This window comes from Lissotriton vulgaris, chromosome 6 (assembly GCF_964263255.1).
Source record: "Lissotriton vulgaris chromosome 6, aLisVul1.2, whole genome shotgun sequence".
In the NCBI taxonomy this organism is placed as follows: domain Eukaryota; kingdom Metazoa; phylum Chordata; class Amphibia; order Caudata; family Salamandridae; genus Lissotriton; species Lissotriton vulgaris.
This window is the reverse complement of record NC_141694.1, coordinates 1451713930-1451733091: the sequence shown is the minus strand read 5'-3', so window position 1 is coordinate 1451733091 and position 19162 is coordinate 1451713930. Positions and strand designations below refer to the sequence as shown.

General features: G+C 43.0%; 1 protein-coding gene across 1 annotated transcript in view; it reads left to right on the top strand.

Annotated features, from left to right (window-relative positions):
- The window catches only part of PNO1 (partner of NOB1 homolog), an 87474-nt gene that overhangs the window by 56287 nt on the left and 12025 nt on the right, over window positions 1-19162 (top strand). Inside the window, exon 5 of the mRNA XM_086927582.1 lies at window positions 5055-5172. Within this exon, the coding sequence (XP_086783708.1) occupies window positions 5055-5172 (118 nt within the window). The remainder of the gene's footprint in view (window positions 1-5054; window positions 5173-19162) is intronic.

Below are 19162 nucleotides of genomic sequence, written 5' to 3'. Positions count from 1 at the left end.
CGGAAATACTGAAATAACTACATCTGGTGCCCGTGTATACTTGATATGAAAAGGGCATATTGATGCAATGTACTCTTTGCCATTCAAAAAGCCATTCTGAAGCATGGGTCTCGATTATCCTCAAAATCCAAGCCACACATATGTAGGGAGACTAGAATTTTAAAGCCAAAAACCGGGACATTTCCCAAAAATAGAAAGTGGACTACAACTTTACTATAACCCAGCGCACAGAATGAGTGCTTCTTGGCAGAGAATTACAGAAGATGCAGTAAGAACATACATAAAATTTAATTTTTAAAGCCAGTAGCATGCCTGTTAAGTAAATTGCGTCCTTATAACAGCTGCTGACTATTCCTGCTTTGCAAATCATTAAAAAATGTATGTATGTAATCTCCCACCGTTTCCAGTCGACCCTCTCTAAAATCCAGGACATTAGCTTAATTTCCTGAAATTTGCCGGGACAGCTGACAATAAAAATGGGACTGTCCGGGCAAATCCGGGATGCCGAGATACCTTGCACATATGCCAGCTAGGGACCACTGGCAGCAGGGCTTTTATTACATCGGGCAAAATTTCCCCAGTGCACTTGCGCCAGCAGAGGACGGTTTTAAAAGCTATGGGCCGCTTTTGGCGCTGTCACTTTCCCTAGCTTCACGATGTTAACTGCACTGCAGCAGACATCCGGGGGTCTCCTAGAAAGAGAGAGGAGGTGGAAGATGTAGGAGAGGATGTGGGAACCAGGTTCGAGCCTCGGCATAGGCTCAGCATCCTGTGATTCTGGGCAAATAACTTAATCTCCCCATGTCTTCCAAAAATGAATGTGTCCTTGTGTGTAACATAACTGGTGCTCATGTAAAGCGCTCCAATGCCCTCGGGTCGAGTTCGCGCAATATGAATCTGCAAAAAAAAAAAAAAAGTAGCGCAATAGGTAGGAGAGCTGGAAAAAGATACAGCATGACCGGATTGGAGCAGGGCGGGTTTGAGCATCTTTGCCAGGGCTGCTTTTGAATCCCGAGTCTGGCCAAACAGCAAGCGCTTCACCAAGGTCTAGGAAGCATTTGTTCTGTGGACAGGGCTGTGGAATGATGCATATCTGGGGCACGTGTAGGCTGCGAATGTTGCCGAACTCCTTCCCACAACCTGCTCGGGGATGCCCAGGAAGTAACACAGATTTGCCCCTGCATTTGCATCCGCTCAGGAAGACTGTAAAAGATTCAGCGCCCCCTCATATAATCAGTTTTTGACTATTCTTCAAATAGCTGCAGCACTACACGTCAAACTTGAAGGAAACGCCAAAAACAGAAAACAGCGCCATCTAGTGACCAATAGGCGACATGGCAGGCATTTTCTTACCTCAATCGCCATTTGTGGGAAAAAGAATGTTCTGCGACGATAGTCCTACAAGTGGATTAAGCATAGGTTTATTGTGCAGTCTCTCCAGGCTTAGTAGTGATATAAATACGATATACGTCAAACTGCAATAATTAAGCAAGTACCTTCCGTTACACGGTTTAAATGGTATAGGTAATCTTAGTCGCAAAATTATGATTTCGAAGGATTTTTTGTCTCACCTGTCGTGCGAAAAATGATACTGAGATTATTTTCGTTCTGACAGTTCAACTGAATACACCTGCTCACCGCAAGCAAATAATGTATGTTTGCTGGCAAACGTCTGCCTTTAACTTATTGAAGTTGACACTTAGTGCCATGTATAGTATTGCCATGTAAGACAAGCGGAAAGCGTTTCACTTGCGAGAGTGAGCAGCTCCAGGAGCGATAATTGCTACCATATGGCGCCGTGCGCTCTCAACTGAATCGCCAAACGTGCACGCGTTGCCATTGAAGGCAATGGAACGCATGCACGTTTTTGGCTGAAAAGCCGTAGCGATTGCTAAAGGTCTTTTTGCCTATGCAGCGTATGCGCGCTGCGTAGGCGAGACCTAAACAGGGCCCTTTCCTACATGAACTGGCTCTCATTATGCCCTTCTCCAAATTAAACTCCTAGGAACATTTCTAAATCGAACCAGGGTGATTTATGGGAACAATGAGGGTAGTTTTGCAAGTCACATGCTATCGTGATTCAGTCCAACCTGCACCACTAGTATTATAATAATCAATACTCTTTTGGGTGTATCAGTGCGGTGTTATTTGAACTAACAGTCACATTCTTTCATGCACATTACAGGAGAAATTACTAGCCTAGTAGGGTTAAATTGAAAAAGAACAGCCTATTGCCCAGTCAGTCATAGCCAAGTTACTAATATAATTGAAAGAAGGTAAGGAAATCCTCTATTATCTTTGAGAATTTTGCAGTGGGTGTAAGAGACAATTGGGTTCAAGTTACCAACTCTTGAAACCAAAGTAAAAAGTCCAAGTGGGGAAAACAAATTGCCTTACTCTAGTATATCAAATATATGCATATGTTAAACAAAAAGATACCTTTTTGGTTGAAACAGTGTTTGAATGTATAACTGGGAGAAAATTCTCCCAAAGATGTAAATAATTATCAGCAATTTTCTCATGATGATTTTTTTTTAAAATATCCTGCATTGTCTTTATGTCTTCAAAGAACGTGTTTTAAATATTGTGTGAAAATGAACGGCCACACTTAATCAGAAGGGATAATAAGTCCGATTTAAGCAGTGTGAGTGGGCTAAAATAAGTGTGCCTTTTATCAAATCACTCTAAACTAGAAAAAAATTAAATCTATTTCATGCTTTTACCCACAAGACTTCTTCTGGAATACTCAAGAGGTGCATTGTGAGCAAAGTCAACTGAGCCTAAAGAGTGTTGGGAGCTTTACAGCGGCACTGAATGTTACAGCACACCAAATAGATTAAGGTTTTGGTGCCTGGATAGAGTAATGCGGTTTTTTATTCATTGGTCCTCCAACAGACCCCTAGATTAGAATGTTGCACAAGCATATGTTTATGCAGAGTTGTTAGTGTGCCTCCTTACAATGTATATTCTGTCCAGTGATTTGCAACTCCTTCACCTCTATAGACTTTTTTGTGTTATGTTACTGGGGTACACTGATGTTATGGGCAGCCTGACCAGAATTCTCAAATGGGCCAATACTTTTCTTGTGTTAAATTTCCAAACAGTCTGGATGCTAATTCACTTACCGGACCCAGAATGAGAAATGAGTGAAGGTTCCTCTTTACGCAGTGCCTGCCGCTGGTCATTTACCAGTTCATTTTCAAAATGAGCCAATGTAGCACTGGGCACAAAAGTAATGGGAGTGTGCCCCTGTAAAGAATAAACGAGGTTGGGCCACAATTCAATATGTACAACAGAAAGAATGCCTCGCCCGCCAGCTTCATTGAGTTTTTAGAAGAACTAAACAGGACATTTAGTTGGTTCCTACAAAATAAATTGCAAAGAAACCATAGACCGTTTTTCTTCTTTCATTTTTGACCTGATTTATAAAAATCATAGAACGGAGCACCGTAAAAAAATTAATAAATCAGTACATTGATTAATGATTTGCATTTTCAAGTATTTTAAAAATCACAAATCATGTGCTTAAATGTGAGTGAATATCTGTTCTTGCATCCCTAAGAGTACAAATAAAGTGAATCACTGTTGTGTAGATAAGTCATCTGAAATGCATCAAAACATATATGCTGGGTCCCCAGTCCAAATGATTCTATTTACACATGTGGTAGGGCCAAATCAATTAACCTAACACCACCACCATGAATGAATGAACAGGCAAAGATTGGTCAGGGAAGTAAGAGAGGATCCGGCAACTCAACACTTGCGCCTTTAACCGCTTCCGGACATCCGAACTGCGCACACGTGGAATTCTCCAGCACAGCGGGGTAATTGCGGCCGCAGCGAAGCGGTTAAAGTCTTTCCACTGGAATTTTGTAAGTCCGAATGTTCTTGGCCTGGATGCCTTCAGCTCATTTCAACCCCATATCCTTTACAGGTCTCCTCAGGGCTTCTGCTTGGGTCACCATCCTACAAGGCGATGTAAAAACATCTTTCAATGCGTGGGACATTAATGAAATAGATCAAAGTGTGTTCTTTTAGAATCTCTTACTTATTTGAGGAGAATCATATCAAATACTGGAGTTGGTAATGGGGGAGGGAAGTCCAGTCAGTACACTAGTTGTAGCCTTGTGTGATCTTTGTAGGGGGAATAAGAAAACATCAGACCACAGGTTAGTCACTTAAGTGAAGTGTAGCTAAATGTGGTGGAGTGCAGCCGTGATACCCGTTTGAGAGTTCTCCTTACTAAATGACGGTTAGTGCTGTCCCACTGTGGGTAAATAAATAGTAGAGCCCAGAGAGAGCACTTAACACTATCTCATGTGGCTATGGCCTCCTGTGTCAGGATTATTGAAGCTGGAATAAACCAGGCAATTTATATACTGTTTGCTTGCAGCTGCGGACCCTATGGAAGGTTCACAGTGCCTAATGACAATCCGTGCTGAGAGAGAGACCCAGAGTGCCTCCAGGTTAAACCTGAGCTAAATCTTGTGTGGCTATAACTAAGATGCTGGGAGCAAAATGGGGGTATTTAAAAAATGCAACTTACATTTTAAATTTGTAGGAACAAGAATCCTTCTCAGTCTTCTGTTTACACCCAATTCTGCTTGCATACATAGTCCGACGGTGCTCGCGAGTATACACAGTTAACCGTCTTTGTTTTGGCCATCACCTGTGTCTGTGTTTTCTCAATAGCTGTACTTCATGTTTATTTTAATCTGAAAAATGCACGTTTGTTTGGTAATTGAAAAAATGAAAACCTCGAAGAATGATATTTTGGGAAAACAATTGACCGCCTCCTTTGCGCTGCAGCAGATGGGAACTAGTAGTGATTGTTTTAACTCTGTGCTTGTTGTAGATGTTATATCAGCATTCTTTTAAATTAGCCTGTAAAGTTATGTATGATGGCCAGAACAAGCACATGACAGCAGTTAATTTGTATAGGCTCAGTTATACAACAGAGGAGTTAAAATAAAAATGAGAAACATGTTTGAGATGGTGAATGTGTAAATGTTATCTGTAATGTTTTTGTTTAACATTAAGATTTTGTTTTCCAGTAAAGCCTTTGAAAGGAGACCATCTCTCAAGAGCAATAGGAAGAATAGCAGGAAAGGGAGGAAAAACCAAATTCACCATAGAAAATGTTACTAGGACACGAATAGTTCTTGCTGACTCGTAAGTATACTTAATTGTGTAAACTGGAAGTCATAGACTTATTATATTTGTAGATGTTTTGTTTGACATGTTCACTTTTAAAGATTGTAAAATGTCTCCTTTACCTCTCAAAGTGTTTAAATTGTAACATAAATGAGTATGATTATCTCAAATGATTCAGCAATGTTTGAGCCATCTCCATGCACAACTGTAAATTGCTTGGTTCCTTGCTTTTACTGAAATGCTGTTGAACTATTATACTGCTGTTAATGTATATCTCCCAGCTAAGACATCAAAGAATTACACTCCCACATTAAAAGAGTGGTGTGTGTGTACGGTGTAGGGAGATGTTTTGTCGCCTATTCCAACACAATGAAGATTCTTCCCCCGCCTCCGGTTGGGACAAACATTATGCTAAAGACTATCTGTGGCCACTCTGTCTTGGTCTTAGAGTCAGGGTTGCCTAATACTTAGAAAGCCAAAGACCACTATCAGGCAGGATACCATACGTATGTGGGATGATTACTGGAAAACAGTGTGGGGTTGTACTATTCGTTATTGTTATCCCCTCATAAACAGCAGAATTAGAGTGCTGACCTCTACCTATACTGTGATGTCTCATTGTAGTGTTGCTTAACCACTTACAGTGGTAGAAAGGAAAACTGTGGAAAGTGTCCAAACATTCTACTGCTAATGAAATGCAGACCGTGTTTGCTTGTGGGCGGTCTACAGCTAGTTCAGCTCTACACTTGTGGTGAAGATGAACGTATCACACACAGAACACTTGTATGAGAACATGAATTTCAGGACCAAAATCACCCCATATTCAACCTTTCCAATAAACATAATCTTCAGTTACATACTCACATGATTAAATTAAAATGTTTTCAGCTAGTTTCCTCAGCTACTCCTGAAAAAGTTGCACCATATCTTTAACTAAAGTAAATGACCAACAAGGGGATCATTTACACACACACACAAAATACTGTAACTAAATATTTATGCATTTAGAAAGCTAGAGCTTGTTGACCGAAATCCACAAGAATGAATCTGAAATTACAGGTTTATGCAACAAAAACACTAAATGAAGAAGCAGGTGTACCATCACTGTAATGACAATCAGTTGGTATATATTTGAACAAGAGATTTCAATGGTTCTTTTAACAACAAAACAAAAAATACACATCTATCCTACGTATTGTTTGTATGTATTTCAATATAGGTTTCACTGAGATGGAACCACTGATAAATCTATGTGAAAGTAGTGGGATGTACGTCGCCGTTTCAATCTCCTTTAGTACAAATACGCAAGAGCACCCTCCGGACTTAAAGTAATAGTTAATGTAGAGGACCCCTGAAAAAGGTTCAAAATGAAAACAAACCAAAGAAAAGAATGTACCTGTACACCTGAAAAACGTATCTGAAGGTAATGATGTTTGCACTACAAACATGAAGGCATGTGTGTACCATAGCACACAGTTATGTTTGGTGAGAACAATGTGAGCTCAAAAAGTGAACAATACAAAAGCATGCTAAGACTCAAATGCCATATAAATATACCTTCCAATAGGGGGAAAGGAATATGCTTGATCTGAAATATGGGTAAGTGAATATAGCAGTCCATGTCAGATCAATATTAAAAGATTGTGAGTAACAAGCGTTACCCATACTCCCAATTCTGCTATGTATGATGTTAAAATATAGTGAATCTTGCGATTATCTGGAGTGGCCAAGCTCTGTGTAAAATAAAACCTTGTCAATTTTTGTCAAAACATACTGAAAATTAGTCGGTGGACCGATGTGCGGAAACGGCCATTGGTGGTTCTTTGAAGTAAGTGTGACTACAAGATCACGTTCCCACTAAGGTCCCGGGTTCAGAGAAGTACTTTGGAACTCGTAAAAAGGATTCCTCTCTATGATTTTTGGAGAGTGAGTAATTGCAGATTTTCCACTTTGTAATTGAGGTAAACACCCTAGTAGGAGTGAAGACCATAAAGATAAGAGGTCCATACCCTGACGTAGGCCACTGTGACCCGGATGGGCACGTAGTACTGGCTGAAACCTTGGTTCCATCAGTAGGGCTATAGGGGCTCTTACCTCCCCTGAATATCCCATATTTTATGTTTTAACCCTATCAAGGGGACACATGAATAAAGGCATATTGTGGTTATCCCCTTAGATAGTTTTAACTATATGTATCTGCACTCTTTGGTCCCTTCTTGAGGAAATATTTTTTTTTCCTCTGTTTTTGCTTTTGCTTTCCTTTCTTATTTACTTTCCTCACCACTCTTCTTCATATACAAAATCGCGCTCCGTCCAGTGTGTTGGTCCGCGCCTGGACGTTTGATGCCGCCCTATCTGTCTGTCAGGTACTTTCCAGTACTGGCTGCACAGTAGTCCACTGGGTATTCTGGTGCACCCCAAATTCAAAGAACTTGGAACCAGACCTACAAGTCTGTCAGCAACTACCACTCTTAAACAGGTACAGCAGACAAAGGATGTGAATTGAGTTAGCACTTTCAGAACTGGTTTGAGTCTGGTGTCTTCAGACTCGGCGTTTGTGTTGAGTAATGCTGTTCACATCAGGACCATTTCCAGGCTGGAGCACACATAATAGAGGCACAAAGAGGAGTGAGTAGTCTGCACCTGACTAACATAGCCACACCTGATCGTCATCAGGAAGAGACACCAAAAGGCTTACCCTTTTTTTTTTTTTTTTTTTTTTGGGAAAACCTTTATTATAGCATTCAATAAAAGTACAAGCATGGGCCTACAACCGCAGGGCCGGTCGCTAAACAAATTAAGACCGCCTATATCACAGTATGACACAGCTCATCACCTGACAACCCTGAGGTCCGGCAGCGATTCAGGATAAAACTTGTATTAGAATGCACAACTGGGTCCCAGGATGAGACAGAGGTTCCATTTTATATTATATAAGAAAGGATCAGGTGCCATACAATCAAACAGAAGAATGCGGGGGACAGGGCAAGAGACAGGATATGCATGTAATAACCGCTATAATGGAGCATTGGCGCCAAAGCATATGGATCGGTACAAACGGCAACACAATATACATTCAATGTTGCGCGCCAGTTCTTAGGGCCTGTCCACCCGGGGATCAGGATATCATAAAAGCATAAGCACTAAATACAAGTACACGATAAGAATCCGAATGATTCGTCAGCTATACTGATCCTTTAAGGAAGGGAAAGGGAAGGAAGAAAAAAAGGCCATAGAAATAAAAAAAGGCAAAATAAAAAACCCCTTTCCAGCCCCCCACCCTGCACCCCTGCAAATGGCTACAGCCTGACCCCACTAGCAGCGTGCCTGTCGCCCCTAATAACTAAAACCCCAAAGGTAGGAAAAAGAATGGAGAAGGGCATATCCGTTTGGGCTCCCAGCCCCTTTAGTCCCCCCGCCAGAAACAGACACCCCCTATCACTAAAAGACAAACTTATGACAACACTTATAGAAGGAATTAGGGGGTACCGTGATACACCGCCCAGCCTCTTAGATCAAACAGTTGCAGGTCGAACACTTGTGAAAGCCACTCCAACCCTTCCCGACCTAGTTGATCTTAACCTTGACCCTTCCGAACCAGCACGCGAACCCCCCGCAGCCAGACCCAAAGGCACACAAAGAAGTAATAAAGGAGAAGGGAGTCATCAAGAATCAATCCATGGCGACTCGTAGGCAGTGAGTCCACAAGAACTTCAGACGCAGAAGAACTCTCCCTCTTAGATGAACAGTCCCTATGTATCTTGAGCAGGAGTCGTAAAGTCAAAGGAGAAGATGACCACAAAATGAATGGAAAGTCACAAACAAAAGTCTCCGGGAGGGGAACGCCTTTCGACATCTCCAAAGTCAATAGTGGTGGAAGGTTCGGCAATACACTAACAACCTCGGGAACACCGTCTTCCAGGGCATCATCCGATGGTTCCAATACTTGCTTCCTCACGGGGTTCTCGCATGGAGTCAAAATGGGCGAGGTTGGATTGGCTGCAGATTGCTGTTCCAACAGTAAGACTGGGTCCGGTTTCACCAGGAGCATCTCAGATTGGCGCGTGCCCAATTTAATCAATAAAACATCCGCATGTGAGCGAAACGCCCAAATTTCTGCCAGTATTGACCTCAGCGATGGCTCATGCCCCGTTCGATCCATAGTCTCATGCCCGACACCAATCACAATCACCTCCCCGGGTGAATCTGGCATCCTCGGGGGGGGGGGGGGGGGCACAAACAGGATCACGAACGTGCAGAAGCAGAGGGTGACCAGCCTTTATTCGCAGCCACGGTCAACCCGGTTAAGGCCGCAGGCCAGATACCCCCGAACCCTGGCGGGCCCAATACCGGGTCCGCGGGACGGGGACCCCCACCCGCAAGCATAATCACTCCTCCATTGATGCTGAGCAATAGAAACGATCGCCGCCAAATTCGGGCTTAAACAAAGCCTCCACTTTGATTGACCGGACCCTGGCTGTGAAAGTACTCGAGGCCCCGGCTTCACCGCTGGAGTAGGCCGCAAACTTCAACTCGATGGAACTTCGTCAAACAAGCCGATAAAAGTTTCCGGATTTCACCATCGGAGTGCGGAACAGTTCATGCACACAGAGAATAGGTGTAAAATCAGGATAATGTACAGGATATTGTGGCGGGTTACAGAGGTCGGCGGAGCCGGGAGCCTAAGCAGCCATCTTGTTTGCTGACGTAGCTCCTCCGGCTTACCCTTTTTAAAAGACCCCTCACACACTGTCAAGAACTGAAACCCCACTCTCATCTCTGCAATCCACCAAATGGCAATCTACAGAAAGACTAATCAGCAGCCTTCTGCATCAAAGAACCTATTTGTATTTCTAAGAGGGAGTGTGACTCCCCTTTCCTCATCTGCGATTCCCTCTCACCAGTCTTGGTAATGCCAGTATTGCATTTCCACTTTCTGGGAAAGTAATCTCTTATGCACAGGAACAGGCCAGGGCTACCAAAATAGAACATGTAGTAGGCCTGTTCAATTCTGGTTTACTCCTATGATCATACAGAGTGTAAGTTGTTCATGGAACACCACACGCATATATCCATACACTATGGTATTTAGCTCCAGGATCCAGATACATCACTAACGGCAGCAATTTACAGAAGTGGGTCAGTAGGCTTCTACTCTTGTGAAGCAGATTAAAAGGTCTTGTCACTCTATGATTACTACAAAAACAGTATGCTGCCACCAGTGCACTACCTACACGCATGAACCTGTGGCAGCAACAGTAATCTCTGTCACAATTGAGATAATGCACCCCACCAGGTCCAAGACACTTGTCAAAGGCAGGCCTAGGCCCTCATGGCACGCACTAGATTAGCATGAGACTGAGCCAAATTCTAAAACTGGGACACACGAATACTAGCAGTTGGGTTCGCAGTGCAGGAGACACAAATGTACACCATGTAGGGGCAGTCCATTCCCAACAGGCCTCATTTAGAAGACTGAAAAAGATTACTGTAACTTTGTTTCTCCATTATGACTTCCACCATGCTGCTTGTTAGAAAAGCAAGATAGATTTTGTTCCATATAGATCCGTGCAAGCTTAACTTTCATCTATCTGATTATTAGAGCTAAAGGGGTTGAATAAAACATTGGGTGTTGTAAGCTATAATTGGTGGCATATGTATTCGCATTGCAAAATACTGCAAGTTGGTGTCATCGTATAAAATATCTGGACTGCACATGTCTTGGGAATAGATAGAAAGCATGCTTCCTAGCGTTTACCTCTGACTCATGTCTGATTATTTTGTGGGTTTATTATTTTCGCTACAATTTTATTTGGGATTTCCCTTGCCTTTACATGCTGTATAATATCGTTTTTGCTGTTGAGACTCAACCAAGCTGCACCGCAGAGAAGAGGGTATAATTTAATATTATATAATATATCTAGCTGTAGCTGTGTTTTGCTGTAATCTTTCCAGGGCAGTTTTAACTTAAAACAATACGTAACTGTCAGGCTTTGTTTTCAACACAAATCTTATAATTGTAACTTTAGTTATCACTAAGTTAAAGTCTGGTTTCATTAGACTGTAATTCACCAACTTGTTTTGTCAGATTATAGCGCTTGTTACCTCTGATGGGGTTTGAAGCACGGTACTCCGGAAACCCATAAAGGATTAGTGGTGAATTAGTATGGTGAAATATGAAAGTATTAGTCAGTTATTTGGAGTGAGAAGAATAGCGGAGGGAGAGAAGGGGAAGAAAGGTTTGCATTCATATAGTACCTGTTACCCCTGATGGGTGTTGAAGCGCTTTTCTGGCGAGTAGCACGCTACTCCGGAACCCATACAGGATTAGTGTTGAAAATTAGTATAGTGAAATATGAAGTAATTTGAGTGGTGAATGTTATTCAGTTATTTGGATAGAGAAGGGTAGGTGGCGGGACAGAAAAGGGAAAGAGGTTTGTATTTATATAGCGCTTGCTACCCCTGATGGGGTTTTGAAGCGCTTTTTTGGCGAGTAGCACGTTACTCCGGAACCCATAAGGATTAGTGTTGCATTAATATTGTGAAACATGAAATTAATTTGAGTGGTGGATATGTTAGTTGGTTATTTGGGTTGGGGAGGGGTATAAAAGGGGAAAAAAAGGTTTGCATTTATATAGCTCTTGTAACCCTAATGGGGTGTTGTAACGCTTTTTTGGCGAGTAGAACGCTACTCTGGAACCCATAAACGATTAGTGGTGAGTTAGTATAGTGGAATGTGGTGAGTTAGTATAGTGGAATATGGAATTTTTGAAGTGAACATGTAAGTGTTATTTTGATTGAATAGTGGAGGGATAGAAGAGTGTAGGACTTTTTCTTCTTTTTTTTAAGTCCTAGCAGTAGGAAGAGGCTTTTGGATGAGTAACAAGGGTTTTTGGAGGGGAAGAGTCAGAGGGAAGGGTTTAAAGAGGTTTGTTTTGGGGGATCGGTATAGTAAAAGAGGTGTCGGATGATGAAAGGAGGAGTAGGGGAGAGTCTAGAAAGGGTTGTTTTGGGGATCATAGTAGCGGTATGGGGTTTGGGAAAAATGAGAGTGGATGCAGAGGATATATTGATAAATGTATAGGGTGAGAGATAGGGTAGTGCTTTGGAGAGAGTAGAAAAGTTTGAGATGAGTCAAAGTTGGGTTAGAAGATATATTGAGAGAAGTATAGGGTGAAAAATAGGGTATTGCATTGGAAATGCCAAATTAGAAGAAAGTGATAAATATATAGATCCATAAGTACATTGAAAGTATATAGATGCATCAAGGAGGTAAATATATGTACATTGAAGATATTGCTCGAGGTACAGGATCCAGAAATAGGGTAGTGCATTGGATATATTCTTTTTCAGGATTAAAGTAAGAGACACACAGTTCCAAGTACATGGAGGTACATAGATGGACAATGGAAAGTACATGTAGACCAAAGATAATTTTCTTTTCTTATTTCTTTATTTACAACATAATTGTTCTGCCTGTTTATTCAAAGCAATACACAAAGATAGGTACATATTTATAGTGGGAATACATTGTAGGTGGGTATTACTGAATGGGAACATGGGCAGCATTTCTGGCCCTAGTCCCGACCAGTCTCGAACAGGCTCAAACTGGCAACTACCCTGGTCCTCTCTGCCCTTAACAGGCTCAAACTGGCGACTGTCCTGGTCCTCTCTGCCCTTGTCCTCGACACATGGGCTGAGACACCCTAACCCTAGCCTTTTTGTAGCCCTAGTAATCAGGTGACCCCTCCAGCCAATGGAAACCCTAGCCCTAACACTATCCAATCACAACACTACCCCTAAAACCTGGAACCAGTAGGAGACCAGAACCTTTCAGCCAATCTTGGCCCTAGTCCAAGCAACCAATGAGTTAAAAAAAAAAACCCTGATCTCTACGTCCAATAGAGGACCTAGCTCTACCAGTTGTCCCAACCCAAGGTCCAAGCAACTAATGGCACAGGAAGCCCTAGTCCCTACTTCCAATAGAAAGGCTAACCCTACTCTTAGTCCCACACCTAGTCCAGCAACCAATCACACCAGAAGCCATAATCGCTACTTCCAATTAAAGCACTAGCCCTAGTCCCAACAACCAATAACACAGGAAGCCCTAGTCCCTACTTCTAATAGAAATCCTAACCCTAGCCCCAACCCTACATTGATTGAATCACAGACCCAGAAACCAATCAGAACCCTCAAATACCCAACCAATGAGGACACTAACCCTAATCCAATAGAAACACCAGATACAACCAGCAATCAGTGTACACATGTACCAAACAATAGCAGACTATATAAGGTCCCAGGTACCTCAGACAAGGTTTGCTGGCCAGGGAGTTGGAAGCTGCTGCTCTATTCAGAAATCTCCTAGGAGACAGACTGGCTCAATCCACACTTTGGACTTGTGCAGGTAAGGGCCTAATAAAATTGTGCTTTAACAATACTTTTTGAATAAAACTTTACTCCCTCTCCTGGCCAAAAAAAGAAATGCACAGTCCCTAGTAAATACAGTTTAAAACAGCACACAAGCACCCTCTGGTGTAGCATGTCCCTGTTGCTGGGGGATGGAAGGGGTGGGGAGGGGGGGGGGGGGGTTCACTGACTTGTTAACACAAAATGGTGGCTGGGGGTGCACTGCTTAACATACAGGTCTTAGCATAGAGCAAAGGAGAAATTTGAAGGGAAAAACTGGTAGTCACTGGGAATGAGAGGAAAAAACTACAGAGTTTAGACTGCAAATCCCACAATTCAACAGGTTAAATGGAAGCAGTCACAGGCGAGAAAAAACACAAGTTTAAACGCAAAACAGGTGATAAATTCTGCAATCACAGGCAGGTTAAAACTACAATTTTAAACTAACAACCACAGGCAAAGCCAGTTAAAGAAATTTAAAAAAGAAAAGATGAAGCAATCAAAAGTAGGAAAAATCGTTTTTTAGGGATGGAGTTCTGGACTTTTTTGGTTCCGTCCAGAGGTGTCAGGGTACAACACCCAAAGACCCCGGAGTTCCACCTGCCTTGGTGCACAAATGAACAGAAACACGGGCTTCTCGATGGTGGCGTCAAAGACCAAAGGTTTATTACTGCAGGGACACAGAAGTCACAGAATCTACACACGGGCAGAGACTAGGAGCCTGTTCGATTTGTACAAAGTGGGTTGCTCCTTATATACTAAAAATTGTGCTCTAGGCAAATATTTCACATGTCGGTACATTCCCAAACCTTTGTGTCTCTAAACAATAAATATTTGACGTTACACAGGAACCGTCGATAAAATCTGATACCAAACATCTACGAAGAGGGGTTCCCACTAGTTCATCACAATCCCCTGTCAATATTGCATTCAGGACCCGGACCGCCTCATCGTAAAGTTCGTTACCTCCCCCTAATAAAGATTCAGAAAGAAAGAAACAGAGCCAGGTGTGGAAGATAGAAAAGTGGGATAAGGGATGTTTGTGGGTCGTAAATGGGCAAGGCTACCGGCTTCGGCCGCCTAATCATGATCAGGTACAATGGACACGAAGACCAGTTTGGCAAGACTGGCCTCGGGCAGAGGAGGCAGCCTTTGTCGAGTCATGCAGCTACAGCGTGATCTGGTTTAAGGTGCACGTGTCATGTAAGAGGTGAATCTCCGGCTAAGGCTACGTGTCCTTAATCAAAGTGGAGTGAATGAAATGATCAGAGGCTATTGCATATGTGAGGGCAAGGAAACACAAAATGGCGGCCATGATCTAAGATGGATGCCGTGGGTATATCAGAAATATGTCAATGGAAGGAGTGCTCTTGCTCGTAGCGTAGCGAAAACACTAGGATATACTAAATGGATCATTTGCGGTTCACTGATACCAATATTAGGTATTTTCGACAAACTTGAAAACACGGGTTCAAGTCGTCACGGAACCGTCACGGAACCTCACGGAACCTCAGACCCTCCTTTTGCCCTTACATAGGCAATTACTCAGTCTATGTCAGAATCTAGTTCTATGCTCATCAGATCAGTGACATGTTGTTGTATCATCATCCTTTCTCGTGTCTTTTCTCCAAACGCAGGTGGTTTTCTGAGACAAGTCGTAGCACAAAGACTACACAGAGCAGGACCACACTGGATAATCAGACAACATGAGAATAGGAATACTAGGATGACACCAATGACCATTAGAACTTTCCATCCCCACGCTGAGATCAGAGTCCAAAACCACTCCATGAAGGACCAGTTTCCCTTGTCTACATGTATGGAGTCCGAAATCTTGTGCAACTTAGAGATCGCCTCGTAGACTGTTGGAGCATTATTAGGAATAAAGACACAGCAGCTCGATTGGATCATTCTGCATACCCCACCTCGATCTGCAAGTATAACGTCTAGAACCATACGGTTCTGCAACGTCATGAGCCTATCCGCCTGAAGCTCAGCTGTCAGATTGCTAAGGGCACCAGCAGTTTCAGTAATAGTAGATTCAACTACCCGTGTTAGCTGACGTATGTTTCTACTATTGGCCATAGGTCCCCAGAACGGAAGGAAGCCTTTGAAGAAGTCTCCAGCTTCCTGACCAGCGGTATCTTCCTTGCTGAAGACACCTCTCGCTACTCTTGTTCTGTGGTAATCAGGTGAAGCAGTGTATGTCGGAGGCAACAATCGAGCAATATAACATGATCCTGAGAAGTCGACTGGCAACCATGTATAAGCTCTGTCTCGACAAATGAAATAGGTACCCCTAGCAGTAAGAAAGGCAGGGGAAGAGTTAGCCGGAAACACATAAGTCTCTACGCACTCACTCCTCCCTAGCTGAGCTCTCGGATTTCTCCCATTACCTTGCAAACAGACCTGACCTCGGTGAGGTACGACCCAGATTGGAGTTGAGCTTTTACGCTTGCTTTCTCCTAAACTAAGGCGATACTCTGAAGTATTCCAACTTAAATATACTCGCAATTCGTCTCTAGGGTATGATGGAGTATTATTGACGTCCTTGACCATGTCAATAATTCCCTGGACTAAAGCTTTGTTAGCAGAGTTATATTTAGTGGAACGTGGTGGACGTGGAGGATAAGTTTCTAGGGCATAAGCAAAGATGGTTTGGAAGGCCTGAAATGATCCATTATAGCTGTAAGGCAAAACCAGATATGGAATACCTTTATCCATAGTGTGAGGTATCAAGCCACATACCCAGCAGTCTGTAGTGTTAACTACCAGTTGGTGTTGGTGCAAGAGCTGTACAAAAGTGTTGTTGATGAATTCTGAGCGTCTGGCTTGCTCATGTTCCGGAAACGAGTGAAAAGAGTGTATAGAAGAAACAGTAGAAATAGCAGAATCAAGGGGAGGTACTGTAGAAACTGGCACAAAAATCAAATTTATGCTAAAGACGATTCCACCCACCAATGTTGCTAAAACAATAAAAAATGTAACGACACATTGCATCAAGAAACATTTGCTGTGAAGAATTCTATTAAGTCTGTTTCTGCGAACGTAAATCACATTCTTTCGTTGCAGCGCAGGAAGCTCCATCTTCTACAATCCGCTCGCGACCACTGATGATGTGTACGTAGATGAAAATGCCTCTATCAGCCCTGGGAGTTCCCAGAACCAACAGAAAGATCGACCTTGTGTCAGACCCCTGCAAATTCAAACTAGGCACACAGCCACGACCCTACGGCTACCCAGACGGCAAGGCAATTTTAAAAACAATAAACAATAGCAAACTTCCTGGCTGAAGGCAAAAGTTCAATATATATATAAATATATCAAAATCACAGTATGCAGTTGCCTGCTTTATTTGTCCTTTTTATGGCTTCTAAGGTTGTATCTTTTCTTCGCTGGTACTGTCTGATCGGAAAATAGTGTATTACTAGCAGCTGTTGCAGAGTTTAAGTTCGCAGATAGCAAAGTTTCTTGTGATGCTGGAGACAAATGTTCAGTGTTCAAAGGAGTCCTTTCAGGAGGAGAGTCAAGTTTCAAAGTGTCAGTAATCAAATCGGCATCGCTGAAAGGGACAAATTTCGAAGTTGTTTCAGCTTCGGAGGCACCAATTCCCTTCTTCACCCAGTCGTCGTAAGGCAGCGGCAAAGGAACACGCTTTACATGAGAGGCGTGAATCCAATGTTTACGGCCAGCGACACGTACAGCTGTTCTCGTTGCCAGTAGGACCTGGAAGGGGCCGATGTAGCGAGGCTGAAGATTCTTTGTCCTCGCAAAATTTCTGACCACCACGTGGTCACCGGGTTTCAGCTGATGCCCTGGACTCTCCGGAGGTTTTGGCAAAGCATCGAAGACCTGTTGATGAATAAGACTCAATTTAGCAGTCAAGTCGTAAAGGTAGTCTATCAACATAGGATATTCAATGGAGCACAATTGTTTAGGCCTTGGCACACCCCAGATATTTGCCGGGCGGCCAAACACAATCTCATAGGGAGAAAGCCCTATTCTAGAATGCACTGTTGCTCTCGTTGATAACAAGGCCAAAGGAAGTGCGTCTGGCCAGGCTAAACCTGTGGATGCTTGTATCTTGGCTATCTTAAGCTTCAGAGTGCCATTGTAACCCTCGACTAAACCAGCAGATTGGGGATGGTTTGCACTGTGGAATTTTTGTTTCACTCCTAGACCAGCACACACACTCTGCATAACTTTCCCTATAAACTCACTTCCGTTATCTGACCATACAATCCGTGGCATTCCAAACCTAGGAAAAAATTCCTTGAGAAGAATTTTGGCAGTTGATAGGGCAGTGTTGTCCTTTAATGGGTATGCTTCTATCCACCTGGAAAAAGCACAAACTACCACCAGGACGTATTTTAAATTGTTGCAGCGTTCCATGTGAATGAAGTCTAACTGAATCACTTCAAAGGGGCAGGAAGGAGGAGCGAAATGACCAGCTGGAGTTGGAGTTCCCTTGCCAGGATTATGCATCAAGCACACCATACAATTTTTCACCACTCTCTCTGCACACTTACTGATTCCCTCATTCTTCCAAACCGGAGCTAACATCTTACATATCCCTTTAGAACTTATATGCGCCACTCCATGCGCCATCGTCACTACTGCAAGCACATATGCATCAGGCAACATCCAACGCTGCTGTTCTGTCAAATCAATCCAACATCCATTCGAGTCCAACTTGCCCGTACTTTCTCTCCATACACGTTTCTCTTCCTCAGTCGCTTCTTTCTGAATCTCTTTCACACTCTCCATAGTGTCCTCACACATTCCAGACTCAGCAATCCATCTTGCAGACGTAGCAACGTACATTCTACTCATCGTGTCTCTAGCTGTCTGTTTAGCAGTTTCATCAGCAAAGGCATTCCCACGACCAACATCATCCGTGATTGCTTTATGAGCACTGCACTTCACAATCGCAACTTCAGTCGGCAAGGTTAGAGATTCCAACAAGTCGTTAACTAGCTGACCATGTTGGATCTTAGTCCCATGGGACGTAATGAAACCTCTTTCTCTCCACAACCGGCCAAAACTATGGGCCACGCCAAATGCGTACTGACTATCTGTAAACACATTCACTCTCTTTCCCTTAGCTAAAACACACGCTCTCGTTAGAGCTATTAATTCTGCAGCTTGGGCAGAATTCTGACTCACTCTTGCAGTCTCCACAATCGTCTTCAAAGTCGTTACCGCGTAGGCAGCAGTCACATCACCATTCTCCAATTTAGAACTTGACCCGTCCACGTACAGCGTACCATCTGGGTCGGACAGGGGAGTATCTTTTAAATCGATACGTCCTTTTGTCTCTTCCTCCGTTTTGAAATAACAGTCATGTGGCTCAGAATCACTCGACTCTTGATCAGTCGGCAACAATGTTGCTGGATTCAATACATTGCATCTTTTGATCTGAATATGACTCGCTAATAATGTCAGCTCGTAACCAGATAATCTCGCACTAGTAAGGTGTTGAGTCTTCGTTCGGTTCATGAGTGTATCCACTGCATGAGGAACCATGACCACTAGCATATTGTTCATCACCAAACCAGCAGATTGTCGAATGGAAGCTGCAGCTGCCGCTGTAGCCCTC